This window comes from Polyergus mexicanus, unplaced genomic scaffold (assembly GCF_030449975.1).
Source record: "Polyergus mexicanus isolate NDT 795.1 unplaced genomic scaffold, iyPolMexi1.0 SCAF_1, whole genome shotgun sequence".
NCBI lineage: Eukaryota > Metazoa > Arthropoda > Insecta > Hymenoptera > Formicidae > Polyergus > Polyergus mexicanus.
The window spans coordinates 6,001,874-6,016,509 of NW_027223321.1; the positions used below are offsets into that span (position 1 = coordinate 6,001,874).

Sequence of the window (14,636 nt, forward strand, 5' to 3'; positions counted from 1 at the left end):
ATATTATCAGATATTTATAATATATAATATATATTTTAAACAGAAAAAACATATTTATTATTTAATATATAAAAGAGAGATATATCAGCATACAGGGTGTCCCCAATTTAAATGATAAAACTTCAGGAGCGTGTAGAGGAACGAAAAGCTGAGACAGAAAGTCCTTTAGAGGTTTGCTCGTTTTTGCTCCATTTTGGAGAAAATCACAAAAAAAGAAACAAAACAAGTTTTCGTTTTTTTACTTTTCGTTTATTTACATTTTATTTATGTTATCATCTATTTAATGCAGATATTGTACAAAATGTTGCCCTCTTGCAGCAATGCAGGCATTACATCTAGCACTGATCTCATTAATTTTGCAGCTAGACATTGTTCTAGTGATATTTGGTGCACCGCATCTATGATTCGGTCTCTTAATTGCTCTCTTGAATTGATTGGCACCGTAAAGGGTAACATCAAGTGTTTACATATGTAAGGAACCTTGAAAGCAGAAAGTTTATTCGGTGCCAATCAACTCGAGAGAGCAATTGACAATGAGAGATTGAATTTTTGCGATTTTCTCTAAAATGGAGCGAAAACGAGCAAACCTCTAAAGGACTTCTTGTCTTAGTTTTTCGGCCCCCTACACGCTCTTGAAGTTTTGCCATTTAAATTGGGAACACCCTATATATTGTCCAAATCAACTCCACGTTTTCTTAACTAACAATAAGCAATGATGCACTTTTATATATATTTATAATAATTCAAAATTTATAATAAATACGTCTTATTTTTTTTTTATAATAATAATAGAGAAAAAATCTATAATAATTATAAAATATTAAAAATTTTATCGCATTAATAAAAGATAATGTAATAAAATAATATACAATTTTTGGATAAATATATTGATTAGGAGCCAGCCTCAATAACTTTGATTTTGATATACGTTCAAGATTGTGTTCCTGAGCAAGATTCTCTTGGTCGTCAACATTTATTAAAAAATTATGGGCGAAAAGGAGTAATTATAAGATCCATATTTTATAAATATCTTTAGTTCTTCGCGGAAGTATTACTCTCTCGCTAGGATTACTCTTCGCGCGTTATTTTGTTGTAAGCGTCATGTTTAACACGCCATCCATTATACTTGTGCTAAACGCGTGCTAGACGAGCACTTTCGTTCCTCCATTATCTCATTTAACTCGTTGAACAAGGCGAGGTGCGGATGACAATCGCGTGCGTAAATCATTATTACTGTGGCGCGTGGTGCTTCCATACACAGGAAAAGATTAAGAGAAGAGAAACGGAGTCGGGATTATTTCCAACAACGAGCACTTCTCCGCCGCTGCTCGCCTCTCTCTGAAGAACGAGACCCGGACAACTCGAGGTACTTCGAGCCATAACGGCTTCGGGAACCGGCTGTTCGGTAAACTTTCTTGCTAGTGCACCCCATTTACGGATCCGGCGAGATAGCGTGCGATGCCAATTTATTAGCGATGCCCCTTAGCCTCGGTTGAGAAGAGGAAGGGGGGTCCGGCGTTGGTCCCGCGCCCATAAAGGGGTGGCCGGAGTTCTCCTTACTTCGTGAGAATCTTCGCGACGACGACGACGACGGCGATTTTTCTTCACCACATTGTGCGACAGCTCTTTGTTCGTCGCTGAATTTACAACGTTATTTTATCGTGAACTTCGTTGACTATTAATCTTCTTGACGTATCACGTAATACATTTATCTTGTTTGCCGTTAGAGATACATGTATTGTTGTTCAGTATACATTATATTTTACTTTGACCGCGCTAATAACAAAGTTTAAATCCGTCTATTTTATCTTCCGGCATCGCGAGGGTCGTATACCATACATGTCTGATTTGCGATTTCTTCGGCGATAACGAAGCGGGACATCGATTGGCAGTTTAGATATAAAACCATCGATAAATCACCGGCAAAATCGGGATCGCAGACTTTCACATCTCATTGTCGCTCGTCCTGTTCCATTAACACTCGATCGATCGTGATATCTCGCGCAGACGACGTTTGGCGCGCGTCGCTCATTGTTATCAGCGAACGTGAGATTGTAAACGCGCCGGAACACGGCGAGCATTACTGGCGGAGGTGTCGCTCCTTCTTCGAGATCCCGTCGCGGATAAGAGCTACGAGACGCGAGAGAGATCTGTTTACGATACCGACTCTTTAGTTTCTTCTCCGCCGCCGTTTCTTCCTTTTACCGCTTCCACATCTCGGCGAGTTGCCTCTCGCCCGATGATATCTGCTCCGCTTCGTTCGGAGATTAACTGAATCGGTTAGCAATTCTAGTAAAAAGTCTTTCCTTGAGTAGTTAAAATTCATCGAAGGTGCTTTCATTAAAATTAAAGTATATTTTTTGATAATTAAGACAAGAGTTGACCGATAGAAAATAATAAGATATTATAAAAAAAAAGTCGTGTAAATTTTTATGTTTAATCGAAAGTATAAATTATAAAAAAATTATTTCCAAATTCTTCAGATTTTCCACCAATAATAAATAATTTAAAATAAATAAAAAAAAGATTATTAAAAATTAAAATTTTCAAGTGATTTGAAAACGCTTCGTTATTTGTTAGCTCGTGCGTGACGTCACTTTATTACTAAACTTGAACTTCGATTTTAAGGAACAAGGAACAAGGAGATTGTTTAGAGGTTTTACTTTTTTTTTAAAGAAAAGTAATTATTAATGAATGGAATAAAATGGAAGCAGGATATGTTAAAGCAAATTCGATAAATCTACCAAAAATTATTGCGCTAATGGTATATCAATTTATAAGAAAAGACGATCGCTTTAATGTTGCAGAAATGCGAGGAGTAAAAATATCTGCGTAAATATATTAAGTACATAACAAAAAATTCATTAATTTATATTAAAACCCGATTGTTTCGTTTGCAGTTAAAATATTTATATATCTATCTTTTAAATACGAAAACCTATATGTGTTTTATGTATATTTTAAGGTTATTATATTAATTGTCTGTTGGAATAATGTATTTATTAAATTATTTTGTACATTTAAGGCTAGTTCAAACGCAGATTAATATTTTCTACGATTATTTTTTTTCCCCTATACTAAATCGAAGTTTTAATAATGAAATGACGTCACGCGGCTATAGCGCCATATTGACTGTTTTTGGCGCGTTTTCATAGCATTTCAAACTATGATATTTTAAATAATTTAAAAATAATACAAATTGAACGTTTTGAAGAAAACGGAAAAAATTGTAAATAGTTAAATAGTTAGAATAATTAAATAGGGTATGAACTTAAAAAAAAATTTTTTTTGGAAAATATTATAGTATTACAACAATGCGTGCTGCCATATGTTTGAGTGGTTTAAAAAAAATGAAAGTTAAATTAGTTTAGTTATATATACCATATATAGAATAATTTACAAATATTACTTGATCGCATATGATAAAACTGATATCTGGTTTGACCATCTTTGATCGGCCTTGATCTACGTTGGATCGCGTCGTTCAAAGGAAAAAAGGATCATCGATCCTTTAGGCCATTATCGACTTTCTTCATCTACGCGTCAGCGATAAAACCATTTTTGTCATCCGATGCTAATACCAGACGCATCCTTACAAGGCTACGGATGCGTTTAACCTCGGAAGAAGGCGGCCAGAACCCGTCGTTGTTCGTGATCGTGAGATCCATCCACGTCCTCGTGTCACGTGGCTGGTGCTTCGAGAATTCCCGTGGAGGTTATGGAGGCAAAACATAATCGTGTTTCTCGGATATCGAGCGCGAGATTGAGCGCAACTACTTTTCATTTTCGTGGAAGAAATGATGCCGCTGTACCTAAAATGGCAAGCTAGACACTATCAGTCTCTATGAAGGGAAAGGAGATATATAGGAATACGATATCACGTCATTTGATTTAATATTAAATAAAACACACGGTAGATAAATCAAGTGTGAGATATATAATCGAAAATATTAATAAAAATTCCATTTTTATTAAACGTATAAATTTTTGAAAGAAATGCTAGATTACTTTTCAATCATTTTTCACGACTGTCATGTTTGATGAGGAATGCGAGAAGAGTCAAGAGTATATAAAGACGAGAACGTGAAGGCACACGGAGAGGTATGGTCACTCTCGTGCGTTTCAAGATCTTACTTCTGTTTCCCATCTATTCTCCTTTAATGGTAGCCCGATGACGTTTGTTTCGTACAAGTCAGACGCATACGCAGTCGTTCGTTTAAACACGCCTCATCCTTTATCGATAATTCTGTCGTACATGCCAGCGATAAACTTTAAATTTCTCACCGTATATACACCGTTCCACGATGGATATCCAACATTCTCGAGGAAGGAGGAGAGGAGGGGGGGGGAGGGGTAACCTTGAGCCAGTAATGTGTACGCGGTTTGCTTACGACCTACCCCATATAACGAGGCAGATAGAGGAGCATGTGCGGCCAACGTAAATATTTAGCTGGTAAAAGGCGTGCAGTCTCGGGTGAGAAAAGAGACAGCCTCGTAACGCGCGCTTTCCCTTTTCTTTTGCTCTCCTGTCATAGCAATGTTGATGCGCAAATATATATTCCACAGCAGCTTGAAACGTATACGTTGCTGCCGCGCACACACGTTTGCTAAACCAGTCGATCAGAAACCTCGAGTATCCTCAGTCGAAAAATTTGTGTTATATTTAACAGACATAACATGTCCCAAACGGTCCACAAAATTTTGTATGAATTTAACGTAATGTAGATATGTTAAATGATGACACTAATAGTATGTTAATATTTTAACACAAAATACATGCAAACCTTAATTTGAAATAAATTTTGTGTAAGATCAATATATTTTTAATTATAAAATTACTTGGAAAAATGTTATTGACGGTTTGTAGTCACTCATACTGTAGAATAAAGTCAACATTTCTTTCTGTAAATTTTAACAGATAAATCCTGTCACTAATAATACGGAATATATATATATATATTGATTGTGTAAAACTAAGATTAAAAATATGTGCACGTTGTGTTATTTTTTTCAGTTATTTTAATAATTCAACATTTGAGTTCGATTAATACAAGAGCAATATGTGAAATTAACATATGAATGTATTAAATATTTAATAAAAAAATTTTAACCAGCAAATTTTTTAACAAAACAAAAATTTTCCAACTGTGCTCGTTATCGCTGCCTCGTCATGTCAATGTGTCATGATTTAGAGAGGCATTGGTCGCGCGCGAATTGAAGATTACTTCGATATCGATACGTCATCTCCGATCTCGTTTGTCGAATCTCCAATACTCAAAAGGCAGACTGAGATTCTCACATTCGCGCACATCACGCGCGTCCTCGTCTACGAAGTAAAAGGGCCGGGTAATTGAAGTCGGCTCGAATCGGTCGTTCCGGACAAAGTCCTTAGAAGGAAACGGAGCGGGTATCGCGGACATGCGATCTGTCTTTATGGTCCGAAAGTGGGCGTCGGTCTCGGTCTCACAATGCGGGCGTAACGACACAACGAGCACGACGACAAAGACACGGCTCGACCGCGCAGGATGAAGGACTCCTGTCTTGTTAAATCGCGACTGTATCCGGAGATACATGCGACTGCACATCCCCCACCATCTGCGACTTGGGAAACTTTTCGAGAGCCTGATATCTTGATTAATGAACGAGAGAATATATATTCAGCGATTGAAAAATGAGAGAAAAAAGATGCCGATCAATTTTTATTTAATTTAAGTTTAATTTAAACGATTGATTTGAATGAACAATTGAGTTAGACTCGATATTTCGATTAAAATATATGAAGAAATATAGTCATGCAAAATATTTATCTGAAGAAGTATTCATCTAATATATCATGTAATATTATGTTAAAGATAATAATATATATATGCCATATCACTCACGTGTCTAGCATTTGACGAAGCATTTTGTAATGCCATGTTCATCTACGAGAATGAAATACAACTCGCCAATGTACGCGCCGCGTTTACGATTTGCTATGCCGGATTGCATTTAAAAATTCAAATTTTACGCAATTTGCGGAAGGCTTGTCAAGAGACTTTCAGCGTTGAAGTACTTATACGTGCGCGCATTACTTTCTATGCTTAACATATTCAATTATCAATACATACGTAATTTTAGCGAAAGCGAATAATGACAAAATAATAATAACCCGAGTCAAATTTTTTTTTTTTTTTTTTTTTTTTTTGCCTTGATGTTTAGTCTAATATCTACTTCGTATAGCGTGCGTAACGGAAAATTTTGGTCGCGCGAAGAAAAGTCAAGTGCTTTTTCTTCGCCTGTGTTCTCCGACCCACTTGAACGCGCCAGTAATAAACATCGGCGCAGCAGTTCTGGATTTTCTCTTTTCTTCTTCTTCTTCGTGTTGGAATTGGCTCCGACGAATACTCGTCATACGGCCATCAACTGGTAACTCTAGGCATAGGTATTAGATAGGTTAATATATATGATAAATGAATATAGGTATTAGATAGGATAATATATGATAAACCAATATAGGATAATGTGTGAAAACCTCTTTTTGAGGCATATGGGAGGATGAGACCCGAGCGGAATCGAACCTGGAATCTCTCGATTACCAGCCTGTGACTCTACGCCCGGCGCCACACATCGCCCCCGATTTTCTCTTTTTTATGTATGCCTTTTCTTTCGGAACGTTTTGTATTAAGGCCCGTCTACATAGGACGCAACACGCCTGACGCAGTTCGCAGCGCGCACGCAAGGTGACGTTGCAGCGCACGCAGCGTGCACGCATTCGCAAATCCATCTAACAATCTTGCTACTTAAGTTGTGTCATGCAAATACGTAGTGCTTTTTCTCTGTGTCTGCGAGTTTTGTCTGGCGTGTTGCGTCCTATGTAGACGGGCCTTTACGCGGACCGATGTCCGCGTTACCAGCGCGAACGGAACACGTTCCTCGCAACAAGCGAGTAATCGCGATACTTTTATAATCGCTATATTTTATTTGGTTTCGTTTAGTGGAAATAAATTGTTATTAAGAATAATCTGATTCTGCTCATTTCACGTGCACATCTTTCACCTCACCCAGATATTTTAAACATTTGGATCATCCTATTTGGATTTAATTATATATAATTATATATTTAATATATTTTTATATATATTTTTTATATGTTTTTATATATTTAATTTTATATATAATTATATATTTAATTATATATTATCAATCTATAATAATATTACTAAAAGCTTCTCTTTCTTTTAAATTTTTAACAATACGTGAGAAATTGTATGTTTATTATCTACTGAAGATAGAAAGTAGGTGAGCTCAATACAATACAATTTTTTATATAAATGAAATCTATTGGAAACCTCCAGAATTTATAAACGTAAAAAAATAGAGGTTGAAAATAGGAGGAAAATTTAGAAATTTTGGAAAGGTAGGGGTAAAAGAAAATAGGAAGTAGCGGCTGAATTTCTCATCGCTTGTCTACTCAGAACCGCGTATAGAATCGCGATTCACGCGTAGACATTTAACAGAGATTTCAACATCCGCCTCTGGACGGAGCGCTCTCATGGTACGATTGATCGAGAAGAAAAGAGAGAGAGAGAGAGAGAGAGAGAGAGAGAGAGAGAGACCGACACACGGTGGCGCATTACGACGATATTGTATCCTCTTAGTTGTCTCGCCGACGCGACGGGATGCGAGCGATATCTACTGGCACCAGGTAGTCCTGCGCGCAATCTGCGACTGCTCGAAATTAATTATCCGTCGCGAGATCGGACGGATCTCGGCGGGGTTCCCGAAGAGAGACCGCGGGAGATCCGCAAATCCGGACCCCGCCATTGACCTCGCGATTTTTATCTCGTCGCATCGCAAAAAGCTGCGGATATAGAAAAGATACACGGATTTCACTTACTTTCTCTCTGAACTTTGAAAAATTTGAGCCAAGAATTATCAATCGCATTTAAGGATGTTTAATAGTAGCAGAAAACTGTCAAAATTCAAAAAAAAAAAAAAAAAAAAAAAAAACATTTTTCACGTTTGTATTGTTTGAAAAATCAAATAAATAAATCCGGATTAAAAATATAAGCAAAAATAAAAAGAATTAAAGTATCACAAAATAATATGGTTTTTAACGTTTTCATAGAAAAAATTGTTGTAATTAATATTTTTTCTAATTTATGACAAAAACTTTCGATCAAAAATACCCTCTGAAATCAATTAGAAGAAACAAAAAAAAAAATCAGTAATTTGCAGAAAGAGAGAGATAATATTTTTCTACAATTTTTAATAAACTTTGTACAAATATTTATTAGAATTTTCTTAATATATGTGAAAATTTTTATTTCGTTGGCAATGTTTTTTCCTTGTCAAATTTTATATTAAAATCGATAATAATCAGAGTGTGAGTCTGATAGTAAGTTTTACATTCTGATTATCGATTTTAAACCCATATAATTGTTAGTATTCTGAGCCCATTGCTGTTATTATTATCTTGATGAATTTTATTGACTTGTTTATATATATATATATATATATATTTTTTTTAGATCTACCAAGTCGAATACGTGATAGTGAAGGCCGCGAATTCGCCGAGACCCGCGGCCTGGATCCTGGAAAAATCCTTGGACGGCGAGAGCTTTCAACCGTGGCAGTATTACGCACCGAGCGACGAAGAATGTTGGACGAGATATTCGGCACCGCCTGTCGCGGGCAAACCCGTGTACGACGACGAGGTCATATGCGCCAGCCAGTACTCCAGAGCAACCCCTATGGAGAACGGCGAGGTGAGAATACATTTCGTAAAGCTTGAAAAATGTGGTTGACCAATATATATATATATATATAAATGAATTGGCAAATAAGAATCAAGGCGTGGATATTAGTGCGCGAACTTATTATTGTTATATTTTAGTAATAAATTTTAAGTAACTATTTTTTTTTAATTGTACGTTTTGGGCCGTTTGTGGTCCATCTTCAGCATAGATATAAATATACAGAGTGTCCTAGGAGAAAAGATCGAATTGAAACAAAAATGTTCATATGAACGAGTCCTAATCTGAATGATAAAAAAAAAATATTAAAATTAAAATAATAATAATTTATTATAAATTGTAAATGTCACTTGAACAAATTAGAAATAATACGTAGTATCTCGTTCTTATCAGTAATTTTGCAAACTATACTCAGCTATGCTCAAACAACTCTATCTCGGAGACCGTTTGAAATAGGACACTCGTTTATATAAACATTTTTGCTTAAAATAACTGATATCATCACTTCCCAGAATATTGATCTTTTCTTTCAGGACACCCTGTATAAAGATTAAATTGGAATTCTAAAACGTGACAAACTGGCATATACAACATTTGTTATAATCAAATTTTAAATTAAAATCGATAACGATTTTAATTAATTCTTTTATTACGCGCGATTTTTATGACATCTTTTAAGATTAAACGATATTAATCTTATTTTTATTTTAGCTTCGTTTTTTAATTTTATATACTTTATTGTGTATTCTAATAATAAGAGACATGCAATTAAACATTAAACCAATCGAATAAGCTTTTATGTATAAAATAAAGCTATCAGGGCGCTCTTATGTCACATTTGGTAGCTCGTCATAATTTTTCGCATAAAGTCTGTTAACCTTACGGAACCAGAAAACACGAGAAATATATCATGCAATTGATACATAAAGACCGCCATTACGATTTAATTATGTTGCTAGCACGTACAAATAGCGCAACGCATTCATTGCAGTGCCGAGTGTTGCAAACGCTAATAATTACCCTATAATAAAAACACCTTTGAAGCGTATTTTTCGCGCATGCTCTTTAACTACCAATCATAAATCGGCATTACGACCTATCTCCAATAATCTCTTGCGCACAAATGTCAGGCTATCGATCGGCGCACCTTTGGGCTATTTAATTGGCGTCGGAAAGTCTTCGCTCATTCATTATAATGATTCAATATTATTATTTAAGGATGTGTGTGTCATATGTCAAAACATTGATAGAAGCATGAAAATTTCATAGATCTGTCATTTTACAAAAGCGATAGATAAAATTTCTTACGAATAAAAAGATCCTCTATACAGGGTGTATCTGAAATGATAAACTTTAAGACTTTTTTTTCTTATGAACATGAGTCCGCAAATGAATCCCCCTCCGAGCTTGGCAAATTAATGTTTTCATAACGTACGTTTTTATTTTTTCATTTTAGTAGCTTACTTTACTTCATAGTTAACTGGACTATACCAAATTTCAACCTTCTACCATTTTTTTTTTTCTTGAAATACAGCCAATTTTTAATTTTTTCCCCAAACTTTAGGGGTCTCTAGCTCGGGGGAGGGTTCATTTGCGGACCCATGCTCATAGGAAAAAAGTCTTATTTTGCCTCCTCTAGAATATGCTCCTAAAATTTAGTACATCATTTCAGATACACCCTGTTTATGAGATTTTCATGTATTTATTAAAATCTTGTTTTTAATTGACAAGAAGACAATGTTCTATAATTATAAAAAAAATTAATTTTTTCAAATTAAATATTAATGTGCACTCTAAAATTATATTTATATTATAATAAGTAACTTTATTTATTAATAAGTAACTTATTAATAAAGAATTTCTTTTTAATATTAAGATATTATCCAATTCGCGTAAAGTTTAGGGATGTATGTGTCATATGTCAAAACTCTAAAATTATATATTATAATAAGTAAGTTTATTAATAAATAAATTTTTTTTAAATATTAAAATATTATCTAATTCGTATAATTTAAGGATATATGTGTATGTCAAAATATTGACAAAAGCATGAAAATTTCATAGACTATTCTACTATTTCTTCTGAAGTGTCTGCGCAAAACCTGGGCAAAATTCTCTTAACGATTGCAAATTACTTAAGTTTAAAGTTAATATTGATTATTATGGAAAATTGCGTATTGTAACATTTATTGACAAATTTGACAAGGAAAAAACATTGCCAACGAAATAAAAATTTTCACATATATTAAGAAAATTCTAATAAATATTTGTACAAAATTTATTAAAAATTATGGAAAAATATTATCTCTCCCTTTCTCTCACTTTCTGCAAATTACTCGTTTTTTTTTTGTTTCTTGCAATTGATTTCGGGGGTATTCACGATCAAAAGTTTTCCTCATCAATTTAGAAAAATATTAATTACAACTATTTTCTTTTACAAAGATATTAAAAACCACATTATTTTGTGTTATTTCGATTCTTTTTATAATATAATCCGGATTTATTTATTTTATTTTTCGAACATCAGTATAAACATGAGAAATTTTTTTATTTTTTTTTATTTTGACAGTTTTTTGCTACTATTGTACAGCTAAAACATCCTTGAATCACAGCTGATATTTTTTCTTGCCGCAACATTATTTTTTTAACACACGCTGCCATATCTTATTTGATGAAACAATTATTTTATACAGGGTGACAGAGGTATTGAGACACTTTCCGTCTCCATCTTTATTTTGCGTTTTTCGAAAAATTCTATCTGCTTAAGCTATCGATTAAACAGATAGCGGCGTTATGCTAACGAGACGATGCAATGATTAGCTGCGTTTATACTCGCCGACGTGATTTTTCGCAGCTCTCGTTCCGCTTACGAGCATTTCTAACCGTGTCATTATCAATAATCCTTGCGAAAATCCTTGGCGTCGTTAATTATCGTCGGTTTTACGCGGCCACGCATGTATAATTATACCGCGATCGGATTATTAGCGAGTGCTGATTTTACAGGCAACGGGGTTGCCTGCCGACCCGCGCTTGCTTTCCGGTATATCCCGTTTTTCTCTCTTTCTCGTTCGTTCCTACATTTTCACCTTCTTTTTCCCGCGAAGCGAAGGCGCCTTGAGATCATTAATAAACGACGGAGACCGAGCATTGCTTCCTCGATATAAAATTATATAATGGGTGTCCCAAAATTATTTTCATTTTCCAATCTTGATGTTTTATCAACTTTTCGCGTATCACAAAATCGTTTTTCCCTTTTTCTTTTCTCGTTAATAAACTATATCTGGAATAAAAATTTCTTCAAAACTTATTTCATGAGAATAAAATTGTCTAGAGCTTCCGTTATATATTTTAAATCTATTTTTTTTTTTCCATTTTTATTCTCAGACACATCTGTATTTTTGACGCGTTTATGAAAAATTTTTTTCATGTCGATAACTTGATAAAAGCTCTGAGACATCCTGTAATAATTTCTGCGACTATCATGTGTACGTACCAACCGTTACTTCTCAATTAATTTCTTTTGGTGAACCGTTACATTAAATCGCGACACGCAACGATATCGGAAGCAATGCATTAAGAACGAGACAAAAGTGCGATTGGCACTATTTTGCGACGATAATTTCGGATTTGCGTCATATACATGGTGTCCTAGACCACCCGAACACCCCTTTTCTTTCAAAAATCAAGCATTTTAGAGAAAAACGTTTTGAAGAAAAATTGTATGGTTTTGAGGGGAACATAAGACGGTGTCATTGGTTTGACCTTGGATGGTATCGTTAAGGTCAAGTCAAGGACACCTTTAATTTCTTAAATGGAACCCCCTATTTTTTATTGCATATTCTTATAGCTTATGTTGAGAGCTTTTCACAACACTATAATAAAGTATTTTTTCATAAAGTACTTTTTGAATTATTTTATATTTTAATCTGACATATTTTGATATAAAGAATAAAAAGAAATAATAATAATAATAATAATAAGAATAAAACAAATAATTGTTTAAAAAAATACATTGTAAATAATTTTCTTAAAAACAATTATTTTTTTATACTAATTGATTTGTCTCGTTATTCTGTACATGAAAATATTACGGTAAGATTATCGAAAACTAAATATTTTACAAGATATTTAATTTTTTATATCAAAATATGTCAGATTAAAATACAAAATAACTCAAAAAGTACTTAATGAAAAAATACTTTATTATAGTGTTTTGGAAAGCTCTTGAGATAAGCTGCAAGAATATGTAATGAAAAATAGGGGTTTCCATTTAAGAAATTAAAGGTGTCCTTGACTTGACCTTAACGATACCATTCAAGGTCAAACCAATGACACCGTCTTATGTTTCCCTCAAAACCATACAATTTTTGTTCCAAACGTTTTTCTCTAAAATGCTTAGTTTTTCAAGGAAAAGGGGTGTACGGGTGATCTAAGACACCCTGTATAATTGCCGCGAGTATAATTTAGCATTCACCTCGTTATCGTCGTGTAACGTCCTTGTATAAGTTTTGCTGCGAGTATAAATGCGTTTCTTCACGATAGAAATTTATAAGTCGCTTCCTTCATCATCTTTCAATTTGTTTCATTCATCGAGAGTTGCATTTTTAACTTTTCTGTCATAAAGTTATCGAGGAAACGAGGTATAATTATATCTGCACGAAACATAATCATACGTAATGTATATAATCGTATTAATGCTATATTTTGTACTTGTTAATTTTTTTCTCTCAAATTAAATATCTTTCCCTATTTAGCGAAAACTTGTCATCTTTAGTACATTCGACATACATAAACATGTAACTTTACTGCCAATAATATTCGCATTATTTGATGAGATAACGTTCGTACTTTATGAGATACAGAAATTTCCGATATGATCTCCTCGTTATTTCAACCATATTCGCGTATCCGCGCGAATCCTTAAAAAGATACTCGTACGACCAAGGACCAAGGGAGTAAGAGGCGTTTATCGCGTAGCGAGGATCGATCCTCGGAGACGGGGAATTACTCTTCTCGTGGCGGAGAGACATCCCTTCTTGCGAAACGGCGTCGGATGCTGCATATCGAGAGAGATACACTTCGATCCATCGATACCTTCCTCCTGCTCCTCGCATGTCCAGCTCGCGTGCGAAACTGCCAACTCTCTTCCCCCTTTCCCCCTCCTCCCTTCCCCTCTCCCTCCTCCCCTTATGGTAGGTGCGTAAGAGATATACCCCCTTATACGGCCAGGTAGCCTCCGTACATGGCCGGAATGTAGGGATCGCCGTTTTTTTTTGTCTCATCGATTCTCTCTCTTTGTCTCTCCATTTTTCCCCTCTTTTGTCCCTTCTCTTTCTTTCCCCCTCGTCGCAATTCGCCGCCCGAAACTCGCACGAAACCGCGATCGATCGTGTGTGCTCTCGTGATCTCGAGGCACGAGCTTTAATTATCAGCTACGGAGGCTACGGAGAATTCGGAGCGAGCTTGTATGAATTAAACGCAGTTACCTGCACCTCGTTTAATCCCTTCGACCTGACAATCTTCGTCTCAGCGAGCACTTATTATTTTTTTCCCCAATTGTTCGCGTGACGTCCCTTGAGAGAAATATATACAGGGTGTCCCATTTTAATCTCCTCAGGCAAATATCTCGAAAACCGAGCCCGGAAGAGAAAAATGTTTCGGACAAAAGTTGTTTGGTTTCGAGGGGGCCATAAGACGGTGACAATGATTTGACCTTGGAAAATCATTTAAAGGTCATGCGAAGGTCAACTTTAAAATCTTAAATGGAAACCCCCATTTTTTATTTAGTATTCTTGTAGCTGACATCGAGAGCTTTCCAAAATACTATAATAAAGTATTTTGTCATTAAGTACTTTTTGAGTTATTTTATATTTCAATCTGACATATTTTGATATAAAA

General features: G+C 35.0%; 1 protein-coding gene across 1 annotated transcript in view; it reads left to right on the forward strand.

Annotated features, from left to right (window-relative positions):
• The window catches only part of Wb (wing blister), a 227,041-nt gene that overhangs the window by 59,386 nt on the left and 153,019 nt on the right, over window positions 1-14,636 (forward strand). Inside the window, exon 3 of the mRNA XM_070296247.1 lies at window positions 8,514-8,750. Within this exon, the coding sequence (XP_070152348.1) occupies window positions 8,514-8,750 (237 nt within the window). The remainder of the gene's footprint in view (window positions 1-8,513; window positions 8,751-14,636) is intronic.